The sequence below is a fragment of the Pholis gunnellus genome (assembly GCF_910591455.1).
Source record: "Pholis gunnellus genome assembly, chromosome: 5".
In the NCBI taxonomy this organism is placed as follows: domain Eukaryota; kingdom Metazoa; phylum Chordata; class Actinopteri; order Perciformes; family Pholidae; genus Pholis; species Pholis gunnellus.
This window is the reverse complement of record NC_136531.1, coordinates 7324318-7338885: the sequence shown is the minus strand read 5'-3', so window position 1 is coordinate 7338885 and position 14568 is coordinate 7324318. Positions and strand designations below refer to the sequence as shown.

Genomic DNA, 14568 nt, shown 5'->3' with positions numbered 1-14568 from the left:
ACCAGTTACTGTATTAGCCGGTGTGCTTGTGCATAATCATGTGCCGAAAGAAAACAAGCGTGCACGTGCGTGAGAGAGAGAGACGTGCACACGCAGAGAACGCTGACCCCAATAATCCTCTTTCTACCAGCATACACATCTCTTTCCTGGGTGGAGCTCCGCTGTTGTCATGGCAACCGGCCGAGTGGTGGTGGAGGAGGAGGAGGAGGAGGAGGAGGGAGCAAACGGCAGATAAAAGCAAACACTCTTGTTTCTCTGTGGGATGTAGTGATGACCAGTGAAGCAGACCAGAGACATGCCGGGGCTGTGTCGAGGCCACACTCATTACATTACTTCTGTCTGCTCTCCTTCATTTTGCTGACAGTTCCCTCAAACGAGAGAGAGTGAGTGTGTGTGTGTGTGTGTGTGTGTGTGTGTGTGTGTGTGTGTGTGTGTGTGTGTGTGTGTGTAGTGGGGGGTTCCTCTCGGCACCCTCCTGTCCTCATCACGGGTGCATCTGCCCTTTCCCTCCCCCACAAACAGCACTTCTTTCCCACTCTCCCTTTTTCTTTTTTCTCCCCCGTCCTTCCAAATAACAACTCATCACGTCTCTCTTGAACCCGTGTCTGTGTTTGACGTACCGCACATCTCCTCCCACCGTCTCTCTCTCTCTCTCTCTCTCTCGCTCTGTCTTCTTTAATTGTCTCTTTAATTCAGCTCACAAAGTGAAGAAGCTTTAATGGACCTCCATTTCTCCTTTACTTTGTCAGTTCAATTCACTTTAATATCAAAGGAGCTCGAGCGGCTTAAAATACAAATAGCCCTTCTGTTTCATCTTTTCTTTTTTACCTGTCATGTTCTACTAAAGAAGCAAATGACAATGTGGCATAAAGCAAGCGTTAATAGGTGCGTCCGGTGCCGGAGCATTGTCCTGAATCCCTATAAACTCTTGCATGCTGTCCTGAAAGCGTCTCTCCTCCTCTCAGATGCCTGTTTATTACCTGTCTCGGCATGGGTTACATGTTCTCAGCTTGCTCCTCTACAACTAAAATGACTGATTTATAAACCGCTTCCATTATTCATCGGACTCTGGCTCCGGACTCGTGGACAGGGTTGATACAGGAACCCTCAGCTATCGCCTACGCATTTACAGGACGAAATCATTTTGCCGTGCATGATTTAAAGTCAAGTCATTTTTGCTAGAAAATCACTATATACCAGTGTTTACTCCCTCAACCCATGCTTCACCCTCCTCCCCTTTGGCCGCAGATACAGACAACCAATCAGCAAAAAAACAAAACAGGCTTTGGGTGGAGTTTTGTGCCATCAGCCATAACTGCTCTATATGGCCTGGGCACACTGAAATCTTGTTATATTGTTGCTTTTTATTCTATTTCTGAGTCCAGACTGTGAAAACAAATGTCCTCTAGAGGACAATAAAGAATGAATCTGAATGTATTCTTCTTTTTTGGTTTAACTTGTGCACTTATGTATATGGTCATACTAATTACTGAACGTTTTTGCTTGGGTAACGTCCATACGTCTGTGTATCGTGGGTCACAGGGTTCCTGTGAGAGTCAATTCCACTTTTTATGAAGTGACATGGGACAAACAGGAAATCATAATAACAGTATATCCGTTCTATATTGAAATATGCAGTGTTACTATGAATAAACGCGGGAACAGGAGTTTTTTTGAAAGTGAAAATCCACTCTCGTGTCACCCTGTACTGTGGGCTTGTTAAAAAAATGTCCGAACAGCACGAGCGATCAGTGCGCCTTCTCAAGCGCCTGCAATGCATAACCTGTTGTTCAGGCAACAAAGCTCCTTGTGGAGGTTTGTTACGTAAAGAAGAACTATGCTTGTCACTTAACTTACATTAGTTAGTAAAGTAGTAGTAGACTAGTAGTAGTCAGCTAGATCTGACTTAACTTACGTTAGTTAGTTAAGTACATAAACTAAGGTAGGGTGAAATAGTGGGAATCACAGCTAAGGCTCCGGGGGCCTCGGTGCGCTCCCGGTCGGCAGCAGTTAACGAGAGTGTTTCCTAGCAATGCTGGCCCCAAAACATCAGTCAGCTGCTGCCATGGGAACTGCCCACCCACATGCCAGGAGCTTAGCTGCTGTTTCCACATGTGCAAACAAGGTTTTATCCCCTTTGACAAAATGCAAAATATATAAATAACGAGTGACGCAGTAAATGTTTGTTTGACAAGAGTGTGACGTGTTAACGTACATGTTGCCAGGAGTCTCCGCAGTATTCGTGAGGGAAGACTCCCACAATGCCCGACAATGCGGTTTAATTGCAGCAATTACCAATTCCCTGTTAATTATCTCAGACATGATATTAAATACATTTCCAGTCAAATGAATATCCACAATTAAGTATTTGCAGCTCTGATGAAGGAGCTGAAAATGTCTCACTTGTTCTGCTGATGCTGCTAAAAGCTTTTTTTTTTATCATCAGGCGAAGTGGAAATGACTGAACATCCGCAAATGACCGTGGAAAAGTAATGGCCTTCCTTTTCTCCCCTTTTCTCTCTCCCGCACCGCAGTTACTGTGTCATGTCTGCTGTACTCTCTCACTAACTGCTTTAATCATAATTAATCTACCTTTTTGGGCATACAGCAGGGCTTTCTGTAACGTGTGTGTGTGTGTGTGCGTGTTTTTATGCACTAAAGAATACAGCGTGTGCTGAGAAAATCAGTGAGAAGAATGGACTGAGAGATAATGATCCTATTTTGCATGAATGCAATTCACAAATCTTCTTCCAATAATGAGCTCTTTGTGTCCTAAAATGATACGACGCAAGGCTACGAGGTCGAAGGACGAAGGAAGGAGAAGGCAGCTCGGGATTAGCTCGGCTGATGATTTTGGGATGTTGTTGAGTCGTAACATAATAACGTTGTGAGGCACAGAAAGGGGATGAAGTCAGGGCTTCATCACTGAATTAAGCCGCATTTGAAAATCAGTGAAACCTGCACGAATGACAGAGAGAGCTGAATGCGACAGAAGCATCCTCATTCATGGTGTTCTCGATAAATGAGCCGCAAGTGTGGGATGATCGCAAGATTAATACACATGCGTCAAGTTTTATTTATTTATTTAAAGATTTGATTACAGAAAGGCAAATTATGCATTTGACTCTAAACAAGTCTCGCTTAGCATTATAATCTAATAATACTTTCATGTCATGACTACTAGAGGGAGAGACAACTTATTGGTCTCTGTCAATGACTAGAGGCTCTAGCAGAAGCTCACTACAATACTTTATGTATATCAAGACAAATAACAGGAGAGGAAAGCCGAAAAATTATTGCTACACAAAATTAGATTCATTTTTTTTCTCTGTTCTCTGCTTTTCTTTTGTGATTTTCCAGAAGCTTTTTTTTTTAATAATCCCTTTTGGGGAAATTCAACCGTTTCAACTCTGTTGTTATTTTCATTTTCATGACACGCGCATGTATGTAGTTGTGGAGCGATTCCAGAGTGATGGGGCAGCAGTTAAGGGTTCATTGTGTTGCTCCAGGGCAACTGGGCACCGGCCGCCCGCCACTTCTCAAGCCAAGTCCATTTAGTCTGAGCTAATTCATACTTCATTTATAGACCTCTGGAAGAAAAGGACTCAAACAATCACTTTTGTCGACGTCATTCAAGTTTACATTGCTTCATTTTAAAGGACCGACAAGACAGAAAGGTTGAGAAGCAATGCTGTATACCATAAAACCTATGGATGGATATAAATCCCCAAATTCACAGAATAAAAGTAACCCTTTAATGAGAGTTTTCACATTTTATTATGGCAAAAAAAAAACATAATTTCTGAGACATCTCATGAATGGGCTGCAGAGTCTGTGTGTGTGGGTGGGTGGGGGAGGGTGACCCATTTCTCATGAACATCATTAACTAACAATAGCATAATGTCTATTCTTTGTATATTATAGAAACTCCATCATACATTCTCAGGGATGCTCAAACTCTGCAGCCCATTCATTATAATCATACGTTGTTAGTATGTATTATAAGTGTGCCTTGTGGGAGAGTGTGTGGATTCACTGAAGCCAGTAATAGCCTCCGTTATTCAGAGTGATACGTTAAATTATATGTAAAACAGCATTGAGCACTAATGCCAACATCGACAAAGCAGAAATTGTGCCCGATCTGGGAAATTTAAATCTGGAAATTCTTCAAACCGAATCACCTTCAATCACCTGCATGCATACATGTAGGTTAAATGTACGTTTCCTTTTATCTCAATGGCGCCGTCTGTAAGATGTGGTCTTTTTCCGGTCACAGATAAACCATGAATGATTCTTCCAGATTATAATGAATGGGCTGCAGAGATAGAGCAAAGCGAGCGACACAAAGCCATGAATGAGCACACACACGCATCCGGTAAATGGGGGAAAAAAAGAAAAAGAAGTAGGACGCTTCCCGAGCCATCGCGCTGCTGTTGCACTTCTCTTCCACCAGGCGGCAGTATTTCTCCCTCCAAAATAAAAGCGCTCCTCTCCGGACCGCTCGATCACATGCTGGGAAGGTTGGCAAATTGGCAGCTTCATGTCACACATGCGTACCGACAAAGTGAATGGCACACGGGCGCAGGAGTGACACCGAGAATACCAGAGCTGATCCACGGCAGCTGGGCGAAGTCCACGCAAGGGGGAGGAAGAAAAAGAAAAAGAAGAAGGAGGAAGAGAAGGAGAAAAAGGAGGAGAAGCGCGCGTGGAAAGGATGAAGAAGAAAGCCACGGGAGGCTTTAGTATCCCACCACCGGCTGTCTCCGAAATCCCGGCGTTAGGAGACGACCTCGGGGAGTCGAGGCACGTTTGAATTTGGGCCAGTTGGGAAAGTTCAGCGAAATGGTTATAAATGGGTCTCACCTGAACAGCTCCTCGACAGACCCCAGTGACACCGTCCTGAACCGCCCGCCGTGGGTCTCCACAACTTTGGGATGCTTTCTCATCTTCACCATCGTAGTCGACATCCTGGGCAATCTCTTAGTCATCTTCTCCGTGTACCGAAACAAGAAGCTCAGGAACGCAGGTGAGACAAAGTCCGGGGGGGGGCATGAAACAAAACAAACAACTTATATAGATTGAGACTAAAATTGTGTTTTTTTTATTAAATGCTTTTTATTAAAAGACACATTCTGTTGCTTACAGACGGGTGTTATTGTGAGTGATGATTTTTTTTTTCTTCTTTTAGTTTGTTTGTTGTTGTTGACATTTTCAACGGTTGTCCAGCTGGTCTTTACAAATCCGAGCCCCCATAAAGATGCATCTGCGCTCGCGGTATAAGCTCGTCGATAGCCAACAAACCCCGTAGTGGGGGAGTTGTTGTTTTACCCCCACCCCATGTTGTATCACTTTAATATAAAAAAAAAATCCTCATACAGCTTCTGCTCTGAAATGTGCGGTTACTGTACAGCAGCTTTCGGGCTTGTATCGCAATGGACAGTTTTCAAACTCGACCTCTACTTCTGGAGCAGATTGGATGTCATGTCACTGACCTCCACCGAGCTGCGGCAATAAGCGAGGAGAAACACTCTCTCCGCGATAATTATTGACCCGATGTGACAGAAGCCGCGGGGAAAGCCCCGCGCGCTGCTTACACTAATGCTGCCCCGGGCTTCTCCCGTCGATGTTACTCCAGCCAGGGGATTAAATTCCATCATGAAAAGTGTATTACCAGGTCAATGTGTGTCACGTGTGTGCGTGTGTTGTTTTTAAAAATATATGTATTTTAATATATTTGTTATTCACGCCACTTCACCGTGGATTTCATTAAAATGATAGGCTGTGGATTAAATTGCGCGCGCAGTGTTTGTCTCGCTCGGTGGAAGTGGCAAAATAATAGCAATAGCCGGAGAGGACGGAGCGATGCTGGGGGAAAAAAAACCCAAGAGGAATCCTGTCGCGCGGAGATGTGCACCCGGCAGCTCCACGTATCGCGGCTGTCATCATCTGGAGGCTGTGGTCGGGCGATTTGCTAAATGCCCCCCCCCCCCTGACATTACCATTTCACTCACCTGCAGAAATGTTGGGGTCAGAATAGATTTCCATCACGCGGAGAGCCCCAGTGAGGGATACATTACCTGTTATCTGTACAAGGAGATGATTTCCTGCAAGCTCGCATTGCTCTACGATTATCAGCATTTGATAAAGACTCACATGCAGCTCTGCAGCAGTTGCTCTGGATTTGGGTACGTTTTTTGTAATAGAGCTGCTCACAACACACAACTGTCTTGAAATAGAATTTGTCTCTGAAAATGAAAATAAATCATGCTATTAACTCACGTTAAATGGCACAAGAGGAGAGAAACATTTAGTAAAACTTTAAAGTTGTTACTTTTAATCATGACTAATGTAAGGGGGGTAATAATGCAGCTGAAGTAACGCTGCTGACGTATATTATCTGCCTATTCGACGCTTAAATGTTGCACATGGTTGAGCATTACAAGCTGGAATCACCATTTATTTATTGGGCTCATTTGATGATAAAATGTTCTTTTCTCTTTTTTTGCCACGCTGAATTCCGGCGAAGCGTCCTGAGGAAAAGTCCCAACGTTTGAGGGATAATGAGGCGCTGATGGAAAAAGAAGAAAAAAAATAACTCAGCTTAATCGTGTTTGCGCAAAACCGGGAATGAATACTAACAAGTCCTCAGACTGATGACGCGGTTCCTCAGGTCGATGCCTTTGAAGCGTATTCGCTACTTAAAGTTCTGAGAGACGTGCATGCCTAACTTAAGGCTCTTACAATTCTCTGTTCGACAAGCCATTGGCACATTGTATGCAAGTTGGCAGACATATTGATTGACATTAAAAAAAAAAGAAAGAAAACTTCCACCACTGCTGGAATGTTTTGATGGCGGGCTGGCTGCTATACTGTTTGTTTTACTGGCCCTTATCTGTGGGAATCTAAACTTTCAGCAGTGAGTTTTAACCACCACATTTCCTGTTGCTGAATAAGATCGAATCTGTTCAAGTGGGGATAGATTTCCCTGGCATGAACCAAAGCTGTGAAGAGATTGCACAGCAGTTGAACAACAAGGGGGTGAAATAAGTGCAGGACTAAGGAAATATACTCAGTGGTGAACCTGGCAGGCCTCGTGTTCACGTTCTGCAGGCGGCAGCAGCGCTGCTTGTGTCTGCGCGGCCAAACCCCCGACGTCAGCGGTGAGCGAGCGAACGTGAAGCCAACAACACGCGCCGAGCGGTTTGAGCTGCGCGGCTGGAAACACATCGAGTGCTGTGAGCCCAGCTCGGTGCCAATAAATCACATTAGATGTACCTGTTCTGCTGTAGATAAGGGCATTTTCCAAATTCATGCCGGAAAAGGGACGGCCTCAACTGGCTTCCTGTTAGACTAGAGTGAGACGTATAGCTCATAGAACGTGACGCGTGTGTTATGTAGCTTTCCCTTGATGACTACAGAAGAGAAGACCAAAGGGGCTGGGGGATAATTCAGTGTGGTAATCCATCGCCTGTCAATGGAATGGTTTCCTGAGCACGTAGCGATGACGCAAAACACAATTAAGTCGCCTATTCTTTTTGTCTTTGTTTCCCTTGAAACAGTTTTTGCACTAAAGTTCTTAATCAAATGAGAAAGTAATCTGTACTTTGCATTGGTCAAGTAGGTCATTGTGAACCAAAAGAGGCTTCACCATATAGCCTCTTTATTGAATGACCAGAAAACTTGCTTTACATTTATTTGTTTTATTAATCGAGATATGAAATGAGCCACATAGTGACAGAAGCTGTTGACCATATGGCCGGTAGGCCGCGCCCCGTGTGAATAGGGTTGGGTACCGAAACCCGGTGCCAATATGGAACCGGTACTTATACGACCGATACCTACCGGACCGAAACGCAACGCAGATTTCGGTGCTTCTTTTCGGTGCCTGAGCCGATTGAAATACTTTTTTTTAACACTACTCTGATGACTCCGTCCTGGCAGCAGGTAACGATAGCTACCGTTTGTATAGCTACAGCAGCTAGCTAGCCATCAACCTTTTAACAGAGAAAATGCCGAAAGGTAAATGGTCAAAAGTGTGGCTGTTTTTATTTTGAAAGTCCGTTGCTCACTGGCAGCGGTGGAGGAATGGAGACTACTGGACATCGCTGCGGTAAAGTCAGCAGACACTCAGGTCTCCGTGGTCAACTCAGCAGACACTTACATGTTAGTGACCTATACGCTGAAATTCACGGTAAACGCATTCAAACGGTACAGATCGGGAGCGAGCGAAGGACTTTGAAAGTTAGCGGAAAGATTTAACGTGAGACAACATCCGGTTTCTTCAGAGGAACATCCGGTTTTCAGAATAAGATGCCAACAAAGTATGAATTAAATTGACATTAAGTATAAAACATGCTACCTGCATCTCGTGAGTTAAAGGGAAAATACACCTACATTGTGCGTAAGTGTGTCTTTATTCTTTGATCGCTGGGTAACCATCATCACCTCTGAGTTACAGCATTATATTGATGAACAGTAGAGCTGCATTCACATGCTCTGTCATGAAGACGACACACATTTAGATGAAACGTGCTGAAACATTGTATTCCTGTTGCACAGCAGTGGAACGTTTCACATGAAGTCACACACTGAGCACAGATAGTGAAGAGATAGAACTGCTACTGTGTAAAGGGAATACTGCTGTTAAAAAGAACCTTATTTGTTTAAAGTGTTTGCAAACCAAATGTTATTGCACTTTTGTTCATATAGCAGTAGTTTTAAAATAAAAGTGCACAATACACTACCTTTGAATTAATTATTGAACTTTGCCATAACAATGAGATTAATCGCAAAAATTCCATGCGATTAAAAATTGTAATCGTTGCCCAGCACTAATATGTATAGTATACTTTAAACAGTTAAATATATTGTTAAATTTGACTTGGCAATAAAAAAAGTATCGGTTCAGGCACCGTTTAGACACCGGTATCGTTTTAAAAGTATCGTTTTAGCACCGGTATCGGAAAAAACCCAAACGATACCCATCCCTACGTGTGAATGCTGTCGCGGTGATTTGTGATGCCTTTTCCTCCTGTAGATTGTCTGGATTTCTTTTTGTCGGGACGACACTCTTAGCTTCTTCTCATGCGATAGAGCCGTCCGTGATGGCCAGTGTAGCGTCCCTGCAAGGTTGTGAGTGTCAGCAGTCTGGCGTTATGCTCTTTTCCACTTACGCGTCAGCCCTTTCTCCTCGCAACAAAACTGCATCGTGAGTTACGTTTTGAGGTAAACGTATTTTGTAGAGATGTGCACCTGGAGGTTTAAACTTACCTACTGTACCAATCACAGTCTGAAGTGACAGACAACGACAAGCCTCAGTGTGCTGATTCAGCAGGTTCGGGTTGTGTTTTTTGTTTTTTTTTGAGCGCGACAAAGTTGATCCCTTTTCTTTTGTGCGGCTTCATTACTCCTCTGGTATCGGTTACAGTATTATTTCTCTCATTGTAATGAATATTTTGATGCATTAATGCAGAGTTAAGTGCTATTTGCATGCGCCTCCAATTAGGTTCCTACATATCCATCGGCTTTGTCGGGTAGATTCTGAAAAGAAAATGGAAATTGGCTCAGCGCTGTGGAGCTTAATAAAGAGATAACTGTGAAATGAAAACAAATCCCCTTTTGTAGACGTTGCACGTAGTAGTAGATGTTGAGTTGGCGGCATCCTGTCTTGTTTTCATCATGAGGGAAACCATTTGAAAGACTTGTTTTGTGAGAAACTTTAATCCTTTAGACCAGGCTTCATCAGGGTATCTGTGTGTATATATATATATTGCATGAGCGAGGTGATCAATCTGGGGAAGTTTCTTGGGTTGAATTTGTTACGCCAGATTGGAGCTTAAGGAAAGAAAGTACTCATGTCTCTCACGTATAAAGGCTCTTTAAATTTACTTTAAAAAGTTGGTTTACGGTCCCTTTGCCTAATGTTTCACTTGGATCTAAAACACCTTGCCATCTGTATGTTGTCCCTTTTCCTCTAAACACCCCCAGTTTAGTCCCCCAACTATAACAGTTTCTTAATTGCACTTGCCCTGCTCAGTGACCATCTGTGTTTACGCAATAATACTTTGTGTACTTTCTGAAACCATGTGTTCCCTGCAAAAACAACAACTTTTCATCGTAAAGTCTAAGATGAAGAGTTCTGTTACATGTGTCCTTTAAAAAAAGTCTGCAGGTGTCGTGGAACTCCGCAGCGTAGCGTCTCCTCTGCCAGCGGTGTCAGTGTCATGTGTTCCCACCTCTGACGACACGCTGCCTCTTTGTGGGCCCTGCTGTGCCCCCCTTTCACTGACACCGCTACGGTTTCACCCACTGTGACTGAAGGACAACAGTGAGAGAGTAGATGTAACTCGATGAGGACCATATTAGAAACAATTTCTGATTTTAAAGAAAAGAGTGTCTTTATTTGTCATGAAACACACGGAGGGGACATTTCATTTCCCTCCTTTTGCGTGTGAGGCAGCTTTTGTGTAAAGTCGAACAGTGTTTGGCAAGAGTTCAAGTGGGCCTCAAAGCACAAGTCATTAAGGGGCCGTCGATAACGGAAAAAGGCCACAGGTTAGAGAGGCACTCTGTGTCCACTGTATGTTCTTTTTGCAAAGACACGATCACATTACACTCTCAATAAAACAAACACAATCTCAGAGCAGCCGCATATTTGGTGCTTTTCCTCACGATGGAAATATTGGGTTAGTTTATCCCGGAGTCCATTAGAATTTGAAGAAAAACACAAGGTAATGAGAACAGTAATGCAACAGAGGACTTTGTTCAAATAAAGCCCAAACTTGGCTGCCGTTCGGCGCGCTGTCATTCCTACCAACAGGTATGCGAAGCCGCGGGGAGTCCGAGCTGCTCACTGGGTTGGTCGGTGTCTGTGGTGATTGCTGTGATAATCATCGGAGCGGCACAGTGTGGTGGAGCAGCTTAACGGTGTCAGAACCGAAAGGAAAAGGGCACAGTGGGTGAAAAACACAGACTAATTGGGGACCCACGACAGCAGGCAGGTCGTGGCTTTGCAATTCATTTATAGTTCTCCCAAGCTGAATGAATGAACATTGAGTGGGAGAGGAAAAAGATTTCTTTCTTTAACTCATGAGGCACTTCACTCCCAGCTATAGATTAGTTAATGCCCCCCTGTCAGCCAGGACACGTAAAAGTAGAAGCTGCTTTCGCGCCCACGAGGCTGCTTTGCACCTGATAACTTGCAGTCAGCTGTTTCTTTTCAGTGTTCCTGTGTGTCCTGAAACACGGGAAAAAAAACGTACACGTTTTACTTACGCCTGGCTTGGAGATCTACTTTGTACAGATTTTCTTCCTCCTGTCAAGAGGGCTTTTTGGAGCTCCACAAGGATTAAAAAACTCAAACATTAGATCACACACAGACAGGGGTGGGCTGACCATAGGGGATACCCCGGTAGGCCGACGGGGTTGGGCTGGTCCAATACCGGCCCACCTCCATCACCAACAGGCCCTCCCTATAGCCGGCCCCGACTATAATCTATGCTTCACAGAACACGTTAAATTGACTCTAATACCTAAAGAGTCAATAATCACTGATTGACATTTATACTACTCCTCGCGATCTGTATTCACACTCGTGGTTTCCATCTTCTTTACTCATCTAACCTCTTCCGTCAGTCTAACTTTGTTTTAGGTGTTGTTAAATGTCAATCACTCTAGCCTACTCAACACTTGCGTCACTTGCTCGCAGACGAAGCCGTTTTTTAAGTGCGAGCCGGCAGGCAGCATGGCACCGGCACCACAACGTAAGTCCTTTTAAAGGTGGAGCTGAAAAGAGTGAGCTGCTGCAAAAACTACTCATGTAGTGAGGTAATAATGACACATGAGTATACTGATATTGTTTTTTATTACCATGTGACTATAATGCACCTGGGCCGGCAGAGTTAGTTTAGGTTCTGTTACTTAGCTTATTGTTTTGTTATGCACCTTCAACACCCCTACACACACACACACACAAACACACACACACACAATCACACACCCAGCATGCAACACTACTGATACCACTGATGTTCACACCCCATCGTATGTTCTGTTCTGTTCAGTTCTACAATATAGTTCATACTAATTCTACCCTCTGATTCCAGTTTCTTTATTGTGAGGTCTTTCTCGGCTGACATTCATTCCTTAAGGCTCTGTAGTTATACATATAACCGTCTGATACTAGCCCAGAGTTCAGCATATTCATCTAGCAAACTATACCTACATTGGAGTGTTACAATAGAACATGTGTCCATCCAGGCAAGTTGGAGGATCCAAATGTTATAAAAAAAACCATATATGATGTAATTTCTTTGTAATCATCAAAAATAATGTTAAGTGTATGACTATTTTTCCAAGTAGGCCACTGACTGGTCGATGCGTGCGATGCATTGAGCGGGCAGCGCGCCGTGTATTGAGTGGGCCGGTCTGACAGTAACTTCGGGGCCACTGTTTTCCCCCAGTCCGCCCCTGCACACAGATCTAATTAGCTAGCTGATGTATGCACGGGGCTGTGGCCACGCTGTTGGGACTGTGCGGCCCGGATGTTAATGGTTTGTGTTCTAGACGGTATACGTGATAGCGGAGATCAAGGCAGCAGATTGGTGAGAGCCTGTCACGCGAAGCAGGTATGCGGTGACAGAAGCGGAAGGCTTGCGTTCACATTCTATATTCTAAGAAAGACTGATTGCCGTTTTAGTCGTGTCAGTTTGTTGCTTCCGTCATTGGGAGACTGTTTGTAACATTAATAGCAATCATCATTTGCAATCTTCCGTTTTTTAATATATCTGACGGCAGTCTTAGCAGGCGGCCCCTTGTCTCGCTGGGTATTGGGACTCTTTCCGGGGTCTTCTGAGAAAGAAGAATTGAGCCAGCAGCAAGCGCTCATTTGACTTACTCTTGCCAAGGGGCCTCAGCTTCTAGACGATTTCATGACTTTCTAAAATTGTCCGGATTATCTGTACACACACAGCCCGCCTGCAGTAATGCAGGCTGTATACACGGTGTGGATGATAAGAATGTACGCTTTGTTTCCCCCACATTTCTCCTCTGAGAAAACCTGTTTTCTGTTTCTTTCTTTTCCTGGTTTACATTCTGCGCAGCGTTTTGCATTCCGCTCGCCAGGTTTTTGCGCCTCGTCTCGGTCTCCCACATTCTTTGTCCTCCTCCTCCTCCTCCTCCTCCTCCTCCTCCTCCCGAGCTTACTCACCCTAACATGCACACTCTCTGTTTTTTGTCTTCTCTTTTCACTTACATTTTTACCCTTCCAGGCTTCATATTCCATGACACCCTGTCTGCTTGCATCGCGCTGATCCAACAACCCATCGCTCTCTAAGGACGCTATGTTGTCAGACCGCATACCTGTGGAGGAATTCTGCCAATAGCCCTTTCCATCAAGCCGGTCAGGCAACAACACAGTTATCTCACAAACACTGTGGATTCCGGATTATATGATGGCCAAGTGGGCAAAATGAATTCAGCTTGTTACTTGGACAAGAGTTAGACGACGACCAGCCTGACATTGTCGAATTTAACAAGAGCAGTTTCTGGCATCTGGTCTTCTCCGCTGTGCATGTTAACTTACTGTCTCTGTCTGTCTCTCACCCTCGTGGAGGACAGCACACTTTCACTGAAAGAGGAAGACATAATGAGTCTGTAAATACTTATACATACAAGAGAGCATACTTGGAGCCATTTCAGATTCCATCCCCACCATTCCAGCGACCCTCCCTCTCCCTCTCGTCATGCCTCCCTGTGCTATTTCTAACCATTTGCAATATTGTACGGTGAAAACTTCTTCCCGCTCGATAGGAGCTCGGGGTGACGCACACGGGAAGCTTAGGGCAGTCAGATCAAGTAGAACCTAAAGCTCATCCGAGGGGAACTGTGCATAACACATGCATACTGTAGGGTGCTTACTGTAGAGCGGCAACTATTTGATTAGACACACACATACACGAGGCGGCGGGAGCTCAGAGGTTAGAGATGCTGGCTGGTGATGGGAAAGGGTGCCAGTTTTAATTCCAGTTGGGGGAAACGGAACTGTATGTGTGTGTGTGTGTGTGTGTGTGTGGGGGAGAAACACTCTCCTCTGTTCGCAAGGTGCCCTTGAACGAAGCACTTAGTCCACCATTGCTACTCAGTGGCCAACAGTGGAAGACTGTAGTGGGACTCAGCAGCTTCCAGCTGTGAATGCGTCAGATTGCATGACCGTTAAAACAAGGCACCGATGGGAAAAAAAAAGAGAGAAAAATATGCCGGGTCAGTCGATCCGCCTCAGATAGAACATTTGAACAGAGGGAAAACAGAGAAACCTCATTTTCCACATCCCTTTATAAAAAAAGAAATTACATTTAATGGGTCTAAAAACTGAACAAACACGAAAACAGCTCAATCAGAAAGCCTCGTCACTCTCTATGAGCCAACGGTTCTGTTCAGTTGAATGGCACGTAATGAGGATTATTACGCCAGACACATGAATGCCATTTGATGTTACCCTGTGAACACTGTTCCATTCAGCCTTATCAGGCCGGCGTCTCTGGCTTCAGCGATGTGGTTTATCACTGAGAC

The 14568-nt window shown here is 44.4% G+C and overlaps 1 protein-coding gene across 1 annotated transcript in view; it reads left to right on the top strand.

The window, feature by feature from the left end:
* Nucleotides 1–4842: 4842 nt before the first annotated feature.
* The window catches only part of mtnr1aa (melatonin receptor 1A a), a gene marked incomplete at both ends in the record, with an annotated part of 34786 nt that continues 25060 nt past the window's right edge, over nt 4843–14568 (top strand). Inside the window, one exon of the mRNA XM_079159707.1 lies at nt 4843–5026. Within this exon, the coding sequence (XP_079015833.1) occupies nt 4843–5026 (184 nt within the window). The remainder of the gene's footprint in view (nt 5027–14568) is intronic.